The 20,405-nt window shown below is 36.1% G+C and overlaps 1 protein-coding gene across 2 annotated transcripts; it reads left to right on the forward strand.

Moving 5' to 3' along the window:
* The first annotated feature begins 674 nt into the window (after positions 1-674).
* On the forward strand, positions 675-18,764 carry LOC103957919 (exportin-7). Of its 2 annotated transcripts, none has more exons than XM_009370140.3 (29): positions 675-898; positions 1,063-1,317; positions 1,410-1,570; positions 2,991-3,056; positions 3,912-4,029; positions 4,133-4,242; positions 4,344-4,439; positions 4,821-4,944; positions 5,873-5,940; positions 6,313-6,399; positions 6,883-7,035; positions 7,119-7,214; positions 7,391-7,450; positions 7,544-7,662; positions 7,785-7,872; positions 8,170-8,274; positions 8,347-8,451; positions 8,531-8,583; positions 8,697-8,760; positions 8,874-9,008; positions 9,145-9,257; positions 9,341-9,434; positions 9,803-10,022; positions 11,353-11,483; positions 11,988-12,134; positions 15,839-15,967; positions 17,049-17,147; positions 17,980-18,018; positions 18,202-18,764. In XM_009370140.3, exons 2-29 carry the CDS (start codon positions 1,077-1,079, stop codon positions 18,337-18,339), a joined length of 3,159 nt encoding a protein of 1,052 aa, XP_009368415.2. In that variant the 5' UTR covers positions 675-898; positions 1,063-1,076; the 3' UTR covers positions 18,340-18,764. The 2 variants fall into 2 exon arrangements, with proteins under 2 accessions (XP_009368415.2, XP_009368416.2); XM_009370141.3 differs by having other exon boundaries at positions 8,350-8,451.
* Positions 18,765-20,405: the final 1,641 nt, after the last annotated feature.

Raw genomic sequence — 20,405 nt, forward strand, 5'->3', positions numbered from 1 at the left:
AATTTGATGCATATGCAATTCAATAACTTTAATGCATGTACACATATTTGATGCAATTCATGGCAAATATCAAATTCACATAATTCAACAATTATGAATATAATGCATACACAATTTATGTGGAATCTAAAATTCAAAAAACGTAAAGTTGGGTCATGCATTATGGTGAATGTTTATGCTATCAGGGCTACAAAATTATCAAGATAAAAACCGTTGTTTTGAAAGAACTTGCGTGATGATATGGATGAATTGGTTTGATGCGGAAAATTTCCTCGTCAAATTCCTAAGCGTAGCGGTAGGAGTGTGCTGATAACGTGTTATAACCTATTTTATTTGACAAGGTTAAAGAGGCCGGCGACAAGGGTTGAGAGATTGAGAGAGATGTGTTTGTATAGTTGTAGAGGAATGTGTGTTTTATCCCTTCTACATAGTGCTTTTATTTATAGTAGTAAAACAAGAGAAGAAATTCCTTCATCTCCAAGGAATATAGGTTGTAATAGGAAATGATAACTAGAATTAAATCTAATCTAAGATTTACACAATCACATTTAAACTAGGAAAGTTTACAACACATTGATATCGTTTTTGACGTTATTAGGGACGTGGACTTGGTAAATATATCCTTTATAAATTTTAGACAGATGTAAATTCGTTGCCTGCCGTGTCTTAAAGTTAACGGGCCCGTCTTCTCGATAAAAAGAAATAAAAATGCTCAGTCGTGCTCTCTGCTCTGTGCTCTCTGCTCGCTCTGTCTGGCCATTGCACCAGAAATTCCAATCCCAAAGCCGCCAAACGAATTGAGGCCGTGAAGCATCTTTGGGCCGCAATCGGAGATCGAGTCGGCGGCAGGAGCTTCCGGCAACCGAGGTCGCGAAACGCCCGGTTCGTCTGTCGGAAGGTAAATCGACGAACCATGCAACTCGGAGAAATATATGATCGTGATTGTCTGTGTCTGACATTTGAACATTTCAGTTGTGTTTTTAGTAAAGATTGCATTTTTGTTTTGTTGGGTTTAAGAGTGTCATCTGAGGTTTTGGTTTATTGGTGATTGATGAATCATAGGAGTTTTTGAAGAGATGGAGGGTTTAAGGCAACTGGAGGCGTTGTGTGAGAGGTTGTACAATTCGCAGGACTCGGTCGAAAGGGCTCATGCCGAGAACACTCTCAAATGCTTTTCGGTGAACATAGAATACATTTCACAGTGCCAGTACATTCTCGACAATGCCATGACTCCCTACGCGTTGATGCTGGCTAGTTCTAGCTTGTTGAAGCAAGTCACTGAGCAAAAACTTGCTCTGCAGCTTCGTCTCGACATCCGTAGGAATCTTCCTTTACTTGTATTCGTTTAGCGGGTTTGCTTTATTGTTTGCATCTTGTTCGAGTTGAACAATGTGGAATCTTTGTTGTAGGGAATTACCTTATTAACTATTTGGCCACTCGAGGACGCGAGTTGCAGCCATTCGTGACTGCCTCTTTAGTCCTACTCTTATGTCGACTCACCAAGTTTGGGTGGTTTGATGATGATCGATTCCGGGATGTGGTGAAACAGTCAATGAACTTCTTGAATCAGGTTATATGACTTTCTGTTTATAACTTGTAATGTCTTCGATCTTGAACTAATTTGTATGATACTATGGCACTGTTGTTGCGTTATAAGCAGTATTACCAAGAGAGTTTCGAGTAGGTAAAGATGACTGTAAACAAACTGGCTACTGAATAAAATACTGCAAGGAAACATTATCAACCAGAGACCAGACAAACAAAATCATAGTACATTGAAACTAAGCCAAACAGAATCTCAATTGACAACATCCTTCCTATTCTCATAGATAAAGAACAACGGGACATCCTAAGACTCAGAAGAAACCGATAACCATTAAAAAGGTCTAAAGTGAAACTTTATCTCACAAAATCCCCAGAATCTTGCCACCAGAAAATGCATGATGCGAAAATTCCCTAGCGCATACCAGCTTTTCTAAATAGGACTTAGACGGGAGTACGCTCTCTGGCTCAAAATTCCAGCTCCTTCCTTCTGGTCTAGAGATTGTAAATCGGGTGTAAGTGTAGAGACAAAGACTAACTTTGCTGGGTTTTTTATTTTTTTGGACTTAGAAGCAGTTTTATCTAAATTCTGTGGTAGTCATTGGATTGTTAAAGCTTTGTTACATTCGCTATTTTGTTTGTAATGGACAGCATGCTTGTAATTGCTTGGGATTTAAATAATTTTTATTTTCTATTAAAAAGCAAAACACTGTATAGAGGAAATGAGATTACTTACAATACCTTATTCGTTTCCGGTCATATTGTTGATTATATAACTGGTTTATAGAAAGGTGCATCGCTCTACAACATTACCTTAGTTGTATCTATGATTGCATTGTATTTAACACATTGTGGCCACGTGATCCTTGGTCTATAATTCTGGAATTTAAGAATTAAATATTACTTGGTTATCTTCTTGTACATGTATATCTCTTACTATTTAGCTCTATCCAAGGCCTTGTTTTTCTGTAAGTATCTAAAAATTTCATCTTCTGTTCCTTATTTTTACCTAAACTCAATTTCTGGGATGCTGCATGCACTTTTTTTTTTTTTTTTACATACAACAAGAGTCAGACTAGTATTTTTTATAAGCCCTATATTGCACATAGGCAACTTTTGTCCTCCAGTAATTGGGCTATTGTTTGGACCCCATCAACTGTATTGCTACATAGAGTGCCAACTCATCTACTAATGTGGTCGTTTCCTTTGTTACATTTTTATTTTTCTAATGTTGCTCGATATCCATCTTACCATCTTGAAGTTCATGTGCTCCATTTTCATTGTAATAATGCTCTCTTAGAACTGTAGAGGAATCAGAGAATATAGATAACGAGTAGATTTAACTGTTACTACAGAGTGATTTAAGTGGTTGTGTTACTTATTTTTTTATATGTTCTTCGTCATTATATCTTTCATATGAGTAACTCATAAAAAATTTGTTTTACCAGGCAACATCTGATCACTATGCCATTGGTTTGAAGATACTAAACCAACTTGTGTCTGAGATGAGTCAGGTTTGATTTTAAGTTGTGCCCCTTTATCTCATCATTAATACGAGATGTTACTTTATGGTTACATAAGATTTCCACTCCGTTTCCATTATTTATTGTCGCAGTATCATCCTGAAGTTTCTTCAGGGCATCGTTACATGGATATATGATAGTGTACGGTGTGAATATTTATTAATTTATTTTTTTGTTCAAGAACACTGATAGAGGCTAGTTTAAGCACTCAAAGTTTGCCCTTGGTCGAACATCTATAGGCATATTGTTATTTGATTAGTTTCACTATTATTTTGGAGTTGTAACATTCCAATTTTTATAAGAATTAAACCTTTTTTCGTTTGTTTCTTTGAAAGGGCCTCTCCTTTTTAAAAAATGTAGGACAATAGGAAGGGATAGAGAAATAGAAGAGATACGGACTTCACTCAGGCCTTTGGCATCTCACCAAAGGTGTACTGGAACCACTCCAATAGAGAAATTAGAAAAATTCCGGCATCACACCAGCCTTCAGCATTACAATAAAAGGTGCCTTGGAATCACTCCAAGGTTGTTGTGCCTCACACACAAGCTCGGAAATCCAGAATTTCTGTTTCACTAACAAGCTAAATTCAAAAGCTTACAATTTATCCCCTTTATAGGCTTAATTGGTACATGAATCTGGAAAGGTCCGCATTAATATGCTTAGGAATTCTAAAGACTAATTTATGACACCAAATCCATTAAGAATGTAACATAGGGAGACTTAGACAATTAACTTGCAGACTACATTGCGTTTAATGAAATTTTAACTTGGCTATTAACATGTGCTTGTTTATTTTGTATTTGATTAACATTTGTTTGTTTTTTCATTACATGATAAATGTTCAGCTTAATCCTGGGTTGCCTTCAACGCATCATCGGAGGGTTGCGTGCTCCTTCAGGGATGAGTCTCTCTTTCAAATATTCCAAATATCCTTGACTTCATTGCGTCAACTGGAAAGTAATGGTAAGATGTTGGCAGTGGATCTTAACCTGTTTGGATTACCCCTTACCACTACTTTATATTTATTGTAATTCTTGTTTGATTGGTCTGATTTTGTGATGCACAGTTGCAAATCAATTGCAAGAGTTGGCTCTTTCGCTTTCACTTAAATGCCTATCTTTTGATTTTGTTGGGACCTCACTTGATGAAAGTTCTGAAGAATTTGGTACTGTTCAGGTATTATCCTTGTTTCTTTTGGATTGTTAACCATTTAAAGGTCTGTCGACGAGTCTCTTATGCAGTGAATCATAATAAGAATGTAACTGTTAATCTTACAGATTCCATCGGGTTGGAAGTCAACATTGGAGGATCCTGCAACACTTCAAGTCTTCTTTGATTACTATGCCAATACAAAGCCCCCCCTTTCAAAGGAGGTTAGTACATGTGATTTTTCTTCTTCACCAATTGCTGATGATTTCTAGGACCTTATTTGATTAGAAAAAGAATAAGCAAAGAAAACCGTCTCTCGTGGGATAATTTATTGCTGATGTATTGTGAATTGGATCCTTGTCATAATGGCTAATTTATTACTGGTGCAAGATATTTTTTATTAGTTCTCGATTACCTGCAACCACATGCAGTCTTGTATGTGCAAGTGTACAGTGGTGGAACTTCTGTCCTTTAATGTCTAAAACTTATCTTTGTATGTTGGAGTAAAAATTTTCTTTTCCTACCATTTGAAATTTTATGTTGTTATTATTCATGATTTTTACTGTTTAACATCGTAATCGAGTTTTTACTGTTATTCTTTATAGGCACTGGAGTGCTTGGTGCGACTAGCTTCTGTTAGACGTTCTTTGTTTACAAGTGATCCTACCCGTTCAAAGTTTCTGTCTCATTTAATCACAGGAACCAAAGAAATCCTACAAACTGGGCAAGGTGCCGTTGGCTTAGCCCTTTTTCCTTTTGATTGTCATGCATCTTACTCTAATTGTGCTGAATGTGAAGTAGTTTGTTTATGTGATAGAAGTGTACAGCATTTGTGTATTTTTGGTAGTTATTAACTTCCTAGATATTTTTCTCAATAACTTCCTAAATTTGATTGTTTCCCCTTCGTGCTTTTCTCACTCTTGCATAACAACTGTGGACAGATTTGTACCTGTCTATGCTGCACAGAATACAACTTGGAAATTAAATAAAATATATTACAAAAGACATTAAAAAAATACAAGACATTAAAAAAAGCATGCTGATTCCATCATAAGTTCATACTTCACAACATAAAATAAATCAGAAAAGAGAAAGATTCATGTTCATCTTTCACCATATAGAAGAGAAGAGAGGAATGGCTTTAAAATAAACTTCTGAAAATTTAAACTTTGACTTCGCCTTGTTCTAAATTTTTAAACACCATCCCCAAAAGTTACAAAAACTTAATATCCCCTAGCTGTATCTTGACCATGTCCTAGCGAGTATCGTTGCCGTTTCTCATAGTCTACAAAATAGGAAAAATCGACAATACTTTGCATATCTGCTACTTGTTAGACTGTATTGTGGGGGTATCGGTAGACCTTGGCCCAAATTTCTAGTATCGGTGCAACAAAGGTACCTATACTTATTCTAGATTGTAGTAGTTATTTATTGGTTGGTCCTGTATCTATATTATACTTAAGGTAGATATTATCTGAATTTTAGCACTTGTGAGTGCTAATACTTAATCAACAACAAACAACAAACAATTGCCTATATGAAGCCTTATCCCACTAAGTGCAAAAACTTAATCAACGGCCCTAAATTTATGTTTTACTAGTGTGTGTTTTCTTTTATCTGTGGGGTTTTTATAATGATTTGTTGAACTGGAAATCAGGTCTTGCTGATCATGATAATTACCATGAGTATTGTCGTCTTCTTGGACGATTCCGAGTGAATTATCAGGTAATCTTTCTTCTTTTTGGTAATTTTGACATCAGGCTTTTTCTTTAGTAAGAAATACCCTAGAGTCTTTCATGGTATTTTGTGTCACTCGTCCAAATGAAGTGAGCTTAATGAATATTGCACGGATGTAAATTACTCCGTAAATATACCTACATTTTCATTTTGGATTTATATTTAGATGACATTGATTTGTACCTTGAAAAGATGAAACTTACGCCTTACGCATGTAGTTTTGATTATGACGTGAAATTTTACATAGATAGTTTGTACTTTCTTTGTGGTTATTATGAAATTTATTTTCTGGTATGTAATCTTTCCTTGAGTTGATCTAGTTTACTGGTTATGCTTACTGAACTTCTAAATTTGCCGCAGTTGTCAGAGCTTGTGACTGTGGAAGGCTATAGTGACTGGATACGTTTAGTAGCAGAATTCACGTTAAAGTCTTTGCACTCCTGGAAGGTTGAATGGCTTTCATAACTTTTTTCTAAGCGTTAGGAAAAGAATATTGTATACTATGCTGTTAAATGAAAACTCTTCCACGATAAGTCGGTCTCTACAGTCTCCTAAATCTTGGTTTTGTAGATTTATGGGTTTTGGCTTCATACCACGTGAGTCTTGATTGGGCTTGCAATCCCTTACCTTCTGTTTACATTAATCTTCATTTGGTTAAGTGCATCTAGTCATTTGTAGTTTTTAGTTGTAGTTACTCTTATCTTATAATTTCCAGTTGTCACTCCCACTGTTTCTCTAACACACAGACTATCTCTCTTGCTTTAGCTATACAGTCCAAATTGCATCCAACAACGAATAGTTGTCCTAATGACAGTGCCGTTATACATGAATGTCATCATTTATGGTACCTAATAGTGCTTGGTAGCTGGAACTAATTATGCGGGTTGAAAAATTACAACTTGCATTACTGAAACTTTGTCTTCTTTTCAGTGGGCCAGCAGCAGCGTATACTACCTTTTAGGACTTTGGTCTAGATTGGTGACATCTGTACCATACTTGAAAGGTGATGCACCCAGCATGCTCGATGAATTTGTACCTAAGATTACTGAAGGTTTCATCACATCAAGATTTAACTCCGTTCAGGTAAACACCAGAACTTTTACTGCCAGTACTGTAATTTTATGTTCAAATTTAAGAAAGTTCTGTATCTTCTTACTATTTTACAGGATGGTTCGCTTGATGATCTTTCTGAAAACCCATTAGACAACGCTGAACTTCTTCAAGATCAGTTGGATTGTTTTACATACCTCTGTAGATTCCAGGTTCACCTCTTTATGTGCTTCTCTTTTTCAATCTGAGGAAGTTATGGTTTTGCAATTCGTCAAACAACTATTTTCTATTTGATAAAAATGCATTTAAAATAAATATTTTGACTTAGACATGTGGAACTGATCTGAATTTGTTAGTTGCCTCTATGACCTTCTCTATTTTGTTGCAGTATGAAAGCAGTAGTTTGTATATAATAAGCATAGTGGAGCCTCTTTTGCAAGTCTACACGGTATGGGTATTTATAGTGATGGATGCCTCTTGGAAATTGAAAAGAAAAATTTCTGGACTTCATGTTTTTAACCAATTTTTCTGACTTGAACAGGAAAGAGCTCGAGTTCAAACCAGTGATACCAGTGACCTCTCTATTATTGAAGCAAAACTTGCTTGGATTGTTCACATAGTTGCTGCAATTCTCAAGATAAAACAATGTACTGGGTGCAGGTAAAGAAAACTAAACAACTTTCTTGACCAAAAAAACCTGCGTTTACCTCCTTTTCATTCATTTTGCATTTCCCTTCATTGCTACCATGGAAGATTTTTATTGTTTTACTTTTTCCTTGCAGTACCGAATCACAAGAAGTACTTGATGCAGAACTTTCAGCGCGCATCTTGCAATTAATAAATGTCACTGACAGTGGGGTACAGAGCCAGGTACAGCAGCAGGAATGACCTCTTTCTGAATATTAGATATATTAATCAAATACTTACCTTCTAAATCTAGATTTTTCTTATCTTTCTTTACCTAAAGTGTTACGGTTTTTGTCATGGTTTGATATAAATGAATGTGTGCACTTTAAAACTCTGCATTGGGCATCAAGCACTTTGGTTAATATATTCAACCAAATTACTCGGTGTTAAGAGTGATATTCAACTTTAAGATTGCCTATTTATTTATTTTTTTCTTACTATCAAAATTAATGAAAACTGTTCAACCCTGGCATTTGGCAGAGATATGGTGAAACAAGCAAGCAAAGACTTGATCATGCAATTCTTACCTTTTTTCAACATTTTCGGAAGTCATATGTGGGTGATCAGGCCATGCATTCTTCGAGGGTAATTAAGTTTTTCCTGGCATTCTTTAAAGTTAAGTTAACATTCTTCTTGAGGCTTCTCCATTTGTTGCAGCAGTTATATGCCCGCCTTTCTGAGCTTCTTGGACTTCATGATCATCTTTTAATGTTAAATGTCATTGTTGGCAAGATTGCTACAAACCTGAAATGTTACACGGAGGTGAAATCCTTTTCATGCTTTACTCACACTAAATATATATGGATATCATTTTTGCATTTTAATTCTTGCCTATTTTCAGAACGAGGAGGTCATTGGTCACACCCTGAGTTTGTTCTTGGAGCTGGCATCTGGGTTAGTTCTTTTTCTTCTGTATATCTTTTGGGGCATTGGAGTGCTTGGTGGCTTAAGAGAGCCTAGCTTCCATTATCATATTTTGCTTATTGTAAGAGTAATTATTTTGGCAGATACATGAGTGGCAAGCTACTCTTGAAGTTGGATATTGTCAAATTTATACTTGCGAATCATACTGTAAATCCATATCTGAAATATCTTTCTTTTGCATTTACACTTTTGATTTGAATATCTTGAACGGAATCCTGTATCTCGGTTGAAAAGTTCTCACTTTGAATTTCTCTTTTCAGAGGGAGCATTTCCCTTTTCTCGAAGAGTATAGATGTTCTCGCAGCAGAACAACTTTCTATTACATAATTGGCTGGTTAATATTCATGGAAGACAGCCCTGTCAAATTTAGATCTTCCATGGATCCACTTTTGCAAGTACTATCTCTCTCTCTCACACACTTCTGCACAGATATTCCTGTGTGCTCTTTAAAATGCTTAACTACACACACTAGATACTGTCTAGTTTGGTATCGTATGGATTGTTACTCTTGTACTATATGTGGTACTTCAGGTTTTCGTCAATCTGGAATCAACTCCTGATTCAATGTTTCGTACTGATGCTGTAAAGTATGGATTAATTGCGTTGACGAGAGACCTTAGAGGAATTGCCATGGCCACAAATAGGTAGGTGCTTTTTTCATTTTCTATATCAAATTTCTAAGGCCTAACAATTTCTTATTCTTATGCTCTTCCTTGGATATCTTCAGTCGCAGAACTTATGGCTTTCTGTTTGATTGGTTGTATCCTGCACACATGCCACTTCTTTTGAAAGGCATCTTGCACTGGTCCGATACACCAGAGGTAAAGGATAACTGCTTCCTTTGTTGAAAAACCAAGGATACGTGCTTAAGCAAACAAAGCATAATCCAAAATTTCATACTTTGAAATTGAACTTTTTTACTAGTTGGAGAATTCTACATTTCAGAAGGCTTTTAAAATAAATAAATGAAAAAGTCTTTTGAAACATAAGTCTCTGTTTCTTGTTTGCACTGTAGTTTTTAACTAAGAGATCAGGTAGGGTTAGATAATATTTCTTGATTGTTTTGAGCATTTTAGAATACAATGGAAACAGGAAGCAGATTTCTCTCGGCTACATTTGATTCCTTTCTTATTTCTTGCAAAGTTAATTGTGTTATGTTTTCTCAATATTTGCCCAATTAATGCTGCAGGTGACCACCCCTTTGTTGAAATTCATGGCTGAGTTTGCATTGAACAAAGCCCAACGCTTGACTTTTGATTCATCTTCTCCTAATGGAATACTTCTTTTTCGAGAAGTCAGTAAACTGATTGTTGCATATGGGTCAAGAATTTTGCCTCTTCCAAATGTTGCTGATATATATGGCTTCAAATACAAGGGAATTTGGATTTCTTTAACTATTCTTACAAGGGGTGAGTCCATAAACTTCTTGTTTCTTGCAACAGTAATCACTTTGTTGGATCATCAATTGCGTGGTTATTCACTTGGTATACTTGTATCTCTATTCAGTTCTGAATAGTAAGCTACTTTTTCGAGAATGTTTTATCAGTTTTGTATGGCAGTTATCACTCTATTTATACTGCACTTCTTGCATGTAAATTCTTGAACATCTGATGTATAGCTGTGGGTTTTTTCTTTATTGTTCACTTTGGTTGGAAAAAAAAATTATACTGCTCCCAAATGGTGTAATCTGTAGTCTGCAGATAGTTAGAATCACATTTCTGGGTTCTGGATAAGCAGTAAAACAACCTAGACCTAATGAAGGAAAGTCTATCAAGAGCATGAATAAATCGTAATTTATTAGTTGGCTAATGGACTGTTTAACTTTTTTGGTAATCCTTCAACTGTTTACAAACTTGGTGTTGCAAACTTGTCAATCTCAAGTTGTGAGTCTTGTGACTAATGTGGGTACACAGTGAAGGTTGTTTATGGTTTGTTGGTTTAGAACGGTGGTCAGTGTGACTAAACAATAGGATGTTTATGCTTAAAAAAAGTAAAAACTTTTGGCTCTTGAAAGGATTAATAGAATCATGTAAGGTTTTAGCATTTGGATTGAATTTAGTGCAAAGTGTAGCAGCTGTTTGGTATGCTTGGTGGTGAGAGTATTAATTCCACATTGGGGAAAGAAGGGACATTGAATGTGCTTATAAGTAATTGGGCGACTCCCCGTTTTGCCAATTGGTTTTATGGTCAACCTCGACTTTCTTCATGGTAATGGGCTACTCCCCATATTGCCAATTGGTTTTATGGTGCCTCAACTTTGTTCACTTGGATCCAATTTTTGCTTTTTATGAAACTAATGAAGTAATGTACTATTTAGCTTCATTAATCATTTTCTGAAAACAAAAAATTGGATACCATAAGGATTCCAAACAGCCCCTTAAAGATGCTGAACATGTATTATTGATTAAAATATTAGAGGAAACCCATCAATTTTCTTAGTTCAACAGCCAAGCTTAAAGTGAATGAATTGGAATACTAAAAAGAAGCTGATGTTTATCTTGTGTTTTTCAATTGCCTTCTTTTTTTTTTCTTTTTTTTTTTTCTGTGTTTTAGAAGAACATCTCAAGTTGTTTTTTCTTTTCCTTATACTGTTCATCTCAAGTTGTTGGTACTAGTTTTTAAATATAAATCCTGTAGTGGCTCTTCCCCTGCTTTCCCTGTTGAACTAAAAATAAATAAATAGCTCCTTGTACAAATGTTATGTTATGAGCTGACTTTAGGATGTTTTCCAACTGATAGCTGTTGCTGGAAACTATGTCAACTTTGGGGTTTTTGAGCTATATGGTGATAGAGCGCTTGCTGATGCACTTGATATTGCACTGAAGATGACATTATCAATTCCTTTGGCTGATGTATTGGCATTCCGGAAGGTACATTTACTCATGCTTGTTAGTCTTTGCATCTATTAGTTTTGAGTACCTGCTTGGAGTTGTTTGATATGATTTCGGCGGAGAATGCAGGTGAATGTATGGAGCAAAAACTTGAAATTGAAAACAACTTCTTCTTTTTTTTTTTTTATTTATTTTTATTGGTAGTTTTCATTTTTATGCACTATTCCATATCGGTGCTTTTAGAGGCTAAAAACTGTTTTTCTTTTCAATTTCTAAGAAACAATGGGAAGTGAGAAAACGTGTGGCTCTGAACATTGAGTGTGCAATTTATGAAGTCTGAAATTTATGCTATCCTATTTTTGAGTTTGTCCCTGCTAAAAATTCTGTCATGCTGATGCTTTTTAACGCTTAAAAATCTTACTCTGTTTACTTGATTAAAATAAATTGCAGATATAAAACTCTTTAATTTTATCTTTCTTTAAGTTTTTCCTCTTGCCCAAAATTTGGACGGTGTTCTTTATTTGAATTTCTTACTCTTTGCAGTTGTCAAAGGCCTATTTTGCATTCTTGGAGGTTTTATTCAACAGCCATATAGTTTATATACTGAATCTGGATACCAGTACTTTTCTGCATATAGTTGGATCCCTTGAAGCTGGAATTAAAGGTCTAGATACGGGTGTTGCATCACAGGTATGTGTTAGGTCTCTATTTTATAACAAAATCAATTCTATCATCATCCGCATGTCTCAAATTTAAGGCTTCACTTTCAAAGAACAACTTGTTACTGAGCTTCTTTTACATTTGTTTTCCTCTATTCAGTTCAGAACTAGAAGGCTAGATAGAAAAATGTGTCCAAGCAAAAGTAAAACTAACCTGAAATTTAGAAATCATCTTGTGCTATCGAGGACACAAGTCATGTTTTGGAATAAACTTAGGGTGTGTTTGTTTGAGCTCACTAGCTTTCGCTGGCTTGGACTGGATTATGTAGTAATCTAGTCCCATGTTTGTTGACAGTCCGGGACTAAGTTTAATGAGATTAGAAGGGACTCGCGGGGACTAACTCCCTCGCTAGCAAACCCGTCGAGAACCATGGGATTAGCAGGGACTAACTCCCTCGCGTCTTCCGCTGCTTCTATGTTCACAAACGCTGAGACCCATCATCATTCCCCTTCGCCAATTCCCCCTTCCCCTCTTCCTCTCTCCTCGCTTTCTTCTCTTTCTGCTCCGCCGAGATCCGAGCTCGACTCGAACTTGGCCGCAACGACGACAGTTGCTCCATCCTGATGGTACTGTAGTTCTGCTGCTACGACGACAACTCAGTAGTAGTCGGCTTCTCCTGCATAGAAGATATTCTAAGCACACTTGGGAATCGCTGCAGGCCGGTTCCGCCGCTCGAAAGACTTGCGGCTCCGATTGAATCCACGGAATTGGAAAGCTCCCTCCAGTTGGAATCTTGCACTGAACAAAAACTAGAGAAACCAAGCTTGATTCTTCGTTTTGCAGAATTTTTTTGGCAATTAATCGGAAAAAAAGAGGAAAGGAAAGGAGAGTGTGGGACGGAGAGAACGAGGGAGATAAAGAGGGAGAAAAGGATGGAGGCTTCCAGAGAGAGGGAGATTATTATTAGAATAAAATAGATAGAATTAATTAATTTTATATTATTAGATATGAATTAAAAAAATATAATATTGTAATTTGTTATTATCCTTATTTTTAGTCCGACACTGCACCAAACGTTTCATTAAGTTAGTCCAGCTTAGTCTAGTCTAAGCCAGTCTAGCTTAGTCCCTAAAACTAATCCAGTCCGAGGTAGTCCGGTGCAACAAACGCACCCTTAAAACCTTACGTTGCCTGCATTTATACTCCCTCAAGAGTAATTTCTTACCCATACCTTATCAGTCTTCGGAAACTTTCAATATGTTACCGTGAGGTAGTGGAAAAGCCCCAAATGATCAACAGTTGGCCATTGCTAAGTGCCAAGTGTTAAACTTCCAAACATTGAACGTTGTAGGAGTTTTATAGAAGACGACAACAGCACCAACAACAAAGCCTTATCCCACTAAGTAGGGTTGGTTGTATGAATCTTAAAGCGCCACTGCGCTCGGTTTTGTGCCAAGTCTTCCGTTAGCTCCAAGTACTCCATGTCTTTTCTTAGATTCTCTCTCCAAGTCTTCCTAGGTCCTCTTTTACCTTCTTGCCCTGAGCCCCTGTCTTATAATCGCATCTTCTAACTCAAACATCTATAGGTCTTCAGTTCACATGTCCAAACCACATAAACCAATTTTCTCTCATCTTATCTTCAATTGCGGCCACTCCTATTTTATCTTAGTCCTATCTTTTCTCATGTGCCCACACATCCAATGATGTATTCTCATCTCTGCTACACTCATTTTTTGCATGTATTGATGTTTGACTGCCCAACATTGTGTGCCATAAAACATTGTTGGCCTTATTGTCGTCCTATAAAATTTTTCCTTGAGCTTTAGTGGCACACGTCGGTCGCACAACACACCTCTTCCACTTCATTCATCAAACTTGTGTTCTATGGTTGAGATCTTCATCCAATTATTTGTTCTTTTGCAAGATAGATCTAAGATAACGAAAGTGCTCACTCTTTGGTACTTTTTGATCTCCAATCCTCACCCCTATCTCATTTGGACCCCCATTCTCACTAAACTTGGACTCCATGTCTTTGACCTACTTAGGCGAAGAGTTTTAGATTCGAACACTTTCTACCAAAGGTTAAGCTTCGCATTTACTGCCTCCCGCGTTTCATTTGTCAACATTATATCATTTGCAAAAAGCATACCCCAAGGGATCATCTTTTATATGTCTGTTAACTCATCCATTACCAATGCAAAAAGATAAGGGCTTAAAGCTAAGCCTTGGTGTAACCCAATGGTTATGGGAAAGCTTTTAGTTTGTCCTGCATAAGTTTTTACTGCAGTCCTTGCTCCATCGTATATATCCTTTATTTCATGGATATATGCTATCCGTACTCCTTCCTTATCTACATCCTCCAAAACTTCTCTTAGGACTCTTCATACGTTTTTTTTCGAAATTTATGGTCTTATAAAAGACCATATGCAAATCTTTTTGCCTATCTCTATATCATTGATCTTGGTAAGAGATAGATTGTCTACACAGTCAAGCGCCCTTGCATGAACCCGTATTGATTGTCTGAGACTCGTGTCTCTTGCCTCAGTCTATGCTCAATTACTCTCCCCCAAAGCTTCATTGTATGACTGATTAACTTGATACCATGTAGTTCATGCAGTTTTGTATATTGCCCTTATTCTTGTAGATAGGCACCAATGTGCTTTTTCTCCTCTCATTTGACATCTTCGTTTTCAAAATCTTACTGAAAAGGATTGTGAGCCATGCCATACCCCTCTCTCCTAGGACCTTGCACACCTCGAATGGTATATCATCAGGACCCATTGCTTTTCTTTGTTTCATCTTTTTCAAAGTTACAACTTCCTACATTACCAAAAAAAAAAAAAAAAAGTTACAACTTCCTCTTTCCTGATTCGGCGGTAGGAGTAATTTATACACTCTTCCGAGTTACTCAAGTCACTAAAGAAGTACTCCTTTCCTGTCCTTCATTGAAAAGATTATGAAAATAAGCTCTCCATTTGCTTTTTACCACGTTCTCCGTAGCTAGAACATTTCCATTCTCATCTTTGATGTACCGTACTTGATTCAAGTCTCTTGTCTTCCTTTCCCTTCTCTAGTCAGTTTATAGATATCCAACTGTCCTCCTTTAGTCTCTAATCGCTTATACATACTGTCAAAAGCCACTAACTTCACTTCTCTCACTGCTTTCTTTGCCTCTTTTTTTGCTATTTTATATCTTTCACAGTTTTCATTAGTTCTATACAAGGCTTTACAGCATTCCTTTCTAGCCTTAACATTTTCTTGTACCTCCTCCTTCAACCACCAAAATTCCTTTTGAGGTGGAGCAAAGCCCTTGGACTCTCCTAATACCCCTTTTACAACTTTTTGGATACAACTAGTCATGGAATCCCACATTTGGCTAGCATTCCCCTCTGTATCCCAAATGTATTGGGCGAGTACTTTCTTTTTGAAAGTGACTTGTTTTCCCCTTTTAGATTCCACCATCTAGTTCTTGGACATTTCAAGGTCTTGTTCTTTTTTCTATCTCTTTTGATATGTGCATCCATCACCAACATGCGATGATGGTTAGCCAGGCTCTCTCCCAATACAATTGTGCAATTTACAAGCTATACAAATGTTAAAAATTTTGGAAAAAGTTATTGCACTGGAGAAGTTTTTTGACGACATGATCCTGTGTTACCAACTCGCACCAGTTTTTTTGTCTGCATTTGCCAATTTTATTTTACATTTTTTTCACTATTCACCTTTTGCTCCAGTGTGCATCTGCGGTTGAAAATTTGGCTGCTTTCTACTTCAACAACATAACCATGGTTGAGGCACCCACATCACCTACTGCGGTCAATCTTGCTCGTCACATTTCAGACTGCCCCAACTTGTTTCCAGAAGTAAGGATGTTTATGCTGTATTACTTTTTTGTTATTTGTCCTAGACTCTTTGTTAAGATGTGCATTTCTTATGGTTGAGTAATTATATTTTTGTTAAATATTAACATGGTTGTAACCTGAAAAAATATGGGCTCGTTTGGAAGTGCATTTAAAGAATTGAAAGAGCTTTTAGAAAAAAATGTTTATGGGTTCCAAAAGCACTTTGAAGTGCTTCCTGCAAGGGAGAAACTTGCATTTTTATTAAGGATTGGTTTCAAAAGAATTTCTCTAAAAGTGCTTTTAGTAATTTAAAAGCACTTCCCAAACGAGCCCTAAATTAAATTATGTTATGGGTTATCTGTGTAATGCTTGTTTACTGTTATTCAATTGTAAATCAGACTCAGCTCTAAAAATCGTCAAGATCTATCTTCTGTGACGTTAACATATTGAAGATGCATGGGTTTTTGTTCACCAAAAAAGAAAACAATGTAGCTCTATTAGTATTCTTTTTCAGTCAGCTATATAAGGTGACACTTCAGAACTTTGTTGGTGATTATCAGTAAACAATAAAACTGAAACTATGACAAGTGTGATGTACTCATAGTTTAATGGCATTGAACTCCTATAGTCACATAATAACCTGCGGAAATCCATAAGCCCAACCGGATTGTAAACATGTGTTATGCATTGTTTTAGTTCAACTTGTCCCATGCTTGGACTTGTAAGCGAGAGGTCTTAGGTTTGAATCTCATGGATGGCGAGTTTGATGCCAATTTTCCCCCCACTACTTGGTGTAAATACATTGTTGTATTAAGAAAAAGTGTGTGCCTGACCCTTGGGAGGATTAGGTATAGATTTATATATGCTCTTGGGGACTTTGGTTTTGATTCGCTTGAAGATATGTAAAGCTATTGAGAAAAAAAAGTTTATATGTTTACGTGTCAAATTTATGCATGAAATCATTCTCCATGCATGCAAGGTGAATTGAATTTGCTTATGCTTTCTTTATGTTGCCAAACTCTGATAATATTTTGTGGTTATTCTCCATAGTTGCTAAACTGATTTGGTTAGGTGACTAATCTGAGTTATTTTATATGTAAAGGTACTGAAGACACTGTTTGAGATTGTTTTATTCGAGGAAAGTAACAACCAGTGGAATTTTAGCAGACCAATGCTGAGCTTGATACTTATTAATGAGCAGGTAGTATTTTATTTCAGTGCATGTATATTGTAACTTGTTCAAGTCTTTTCTTTAGCCATATACACAACATGTTCGTCTGCAACATCGTTTTTTAAATGCCTCTTATTAATCAGTTCCACGGTCCACCTTCACATGATTACGCTATATATTTCCTGTTCAGTCTGTACGCATGTGTTTTTGTTACTGCTTCCTGAAGCCATTTCTGTTTTAAATCATCTTACCTGCAGGAAAAGTAAACACATTCTTTATGCTTATCCCCTCTGCCAATTTTAAAAGTAAATTTTCATTTTTCTTTATGGTTTTCAGTTTTTAGCTTATATCTTTTAGAAAATATGGAAACAATGCAGCTGTCTCTCTCTATTTCTCTAACTGTAAATCTTGGTTACTGTTTGTCCTTGACATGTTTGACATTAGAATATTGTAAGTTTGCGTCCTGTCTTGACAGTATACCGTCCTTTACTCTCGTTTGTGTTTCAGTACAGAAGCTGCATCTTTGAATTCAGTGCTTTACGTCTTTTGTTCAACTCATTGTGGTCGGCCAACTTGTTTTTTCCTTCTTTTATCAGCGTCTTCAATTTAGCTGACAATACAAATTACTTGGGTTGTGTTTTATACTGCTTTTTATTTTTATGAGAGAGAGAGAGAGAGAGAAATAAGTGAGGTAGAGACAAGGGAGAGTGGATAGAAACAAACCTTTAAAACTTACTGAACCATTGGATTTCTTTGCTAAAAGTTTCAAGCTTGCATTTGCTGGAAGGGAATTCTTTAATCGTCTTAAAATTTTTCACTTCTGATGGCTGTATTTGACTGAAAGATGGTATCTGACTTGCAGATATTCTCCGATTTGAAAGTTCATATCTTGGCTTCACAGGTTAGTTGTGCCTTCCATTCTTGGTTGTTTGAGTTATATAATCGAATAATAAAAGACTAAGCTAATATGATGAGTCAAACCTTAACTTTTGTGTTTGAGCAACGCTAAATTTATTGTTTAGCTGTTTTAAATTGTTACTGTCACGAGTACATGTACATGACACTTTTTGATATTGGCCTACAGCAAGCGGATCAACATCAACGGCTTTCCGAGTGTTTTGACAAGCTTATGGTGGATGTTACTAGAAGCTTGGATACAAAGAATAGAGACAAGTTCACCCAAAACTTGACAGTATTCAGGCGTGATTTTCGCTTGAAGTAACCATGAATTGTACGTCCAGAAGATTTTAGAAGAATATTTTGCTGCATACTTGTAGCTGTAAAAAAAAAAATGGATACTCTACCGGGAAAAAAAGGGAGCTAAGTTTGTGAAGTTCTCGGGCTGGTGTAACGGGAAGGTGCATTGGACTTTTTTTGGTGGTGGCGGTATCGTTATCGCTGTATACTTGAAGAGGATCGTTGGCGAGGTTTACTTTTCTGGTGGTTTGTAGCACAGATAGTTGTGGGGTTTGGCATGTAGAAAATGGCCAGTTCTAATATTAGTAGTAAACCAATTCTTTTAGAAGAAAAAAAGGGTGTACATTCTCTCGTGTCTATGTTGTAAGTTGATCTCCTGTACATTAACCTTTACATATTCTTTGTATTTGTTGATAATAAGAAAGAAGAAGAGGTCTAAAGGATTGTTCTTGTCTCTTGGCTTTCGTTTTACTTTCTCGGCTCTCTTCGATTTCACTCGACGTTGAATTCGTGACTCGAATTTAACGTGGGGGTGAATAGGTATTTGAATTTGTCAATGTTACTGGTAACATCTTGCGCATTCAGTGTGCCAAAATCATATATACCGGGGCAACATTTGATGGTGTGCGGGTTTGTCATCTCCAGAGCAATGGGTGCCAACTGCTTGGCATGCTTGTATAGACTAAATATGGAATAGCATCGTGCAATTTTAACAATTTTATTTGCACCTAGAGTTAATTCTTGTTTTTCTCTTGGGCTTACTTATCTAATGCCTCTTGAACTATACCATAAGTATCACTCTACACTACTTTTGTAACTGAACCACTTAACCACCTGGATTTTCACTTTCTGTTTGACCTTACCTTCGTCAATTTGGTGATTGGGTTGTTTTCTTTTGATTACGGGATACTCGATTGTCATTGATGTGTCAACCGTATTATTGATATTATGTTGCTACTGTGACGAAAAAGTAAACAATTAATAGACGAAGTTGATTGAACTGTGTTGTGTGTGGTTAATCTCTTAGTGAATATGATGTTGGGTTTTCACCTATACATCATGCGTTTGAAACTCTTCTTTCTCTAAATTATTTTCATAGTTTGTAAACTATCTGTTCCATTCATAATAATAAATGATGAATCGTACTAATGTGAGACACTTGTTAAAAGTTTAGGGGTGCGAAAGTGATAGGGTTGCAAAAGCAGGGGTTGAAGTGATAATTTTGTGATAATTGATAATTAAGCTTTTTTTTTAATTCTTATTATGAGGGCGGGAAAGAATCTTAGGCTATGCTTGAGTAGGGGATTTGCATGTACAAAGCAATTAATTGTAAATATTGTTAGAATAGACTGTAACAATTAGAAGGAGGATTAGAAATGCACTTTATTGTTGAAAAGGCATAAAAGAGGAGAAAAATATGTGTAGGGCTTAGCTTGCCATTGGACTTTGTTGAGTGATACTTGTTGTGAAAATTAGATAACCAAAATTAACCTCATTAAGTCTCAGATTTGAGTATACGAATCGGAAGATTGTATAGCATATAAGCACGGATATCGTTTCACAGAGATTAATCGAATTGATTCTAAAAGTCCTAACTAAATTGAAATAAATTATAATTGAGAAGCTTTAATGAAAAAGAATGAGATTTTGAATTAAATTGAAAACTAAATAAAGCTTGAAAATAAAATACATAAAATAATAAAATGAAAACATAAGAAAGGAAGACCTAGGGCATCCGAATTCACCGTAACCAATTCTATTTAATTCGCTTAATATATTATGCTCAAGTAAGTTCCCTAATATTGATGATCGAGTTCCCTAAATTATTCAATGGCCATGGCATTTGGTTGCATCAAAAATATCCTTACATGTTAATTCTCTATGACATCTAGATGAATTTAAACAAGAACCCATTAAACTCAATGGAAATCGTTGGAACATCACACATACCCGTATTGCATGATATCTACAAATATTATGGTATCAATTGCAAGAAGCTAAATCCTAGTTAAGTATGGCATCTCTCTAACTTGCATCAAATCAACTCAATTAAAACCTAGATGGTGATCAAACATCTAAATAAAAATCAAG

Source organism: the organism of the source record quoted next, unplaced genomic scaffold (assembly GCF_019419815.1).
Source record: "Pyrus x bretschneideri cultivar Hongxiangsu unplaced genomic scaffold, Pyrus_bretschneideri_v1 Contig43, whole genome shotgun sequence".
In the NCBI taxonomy this organism is placed as follows: domain Eukaryota; kingdom Viridiplantae; phylum Streptophyta; class Magnoliopsida; order Rosales; family Rosaceae; genus Pyrus; species Pyrus x bretschneideri.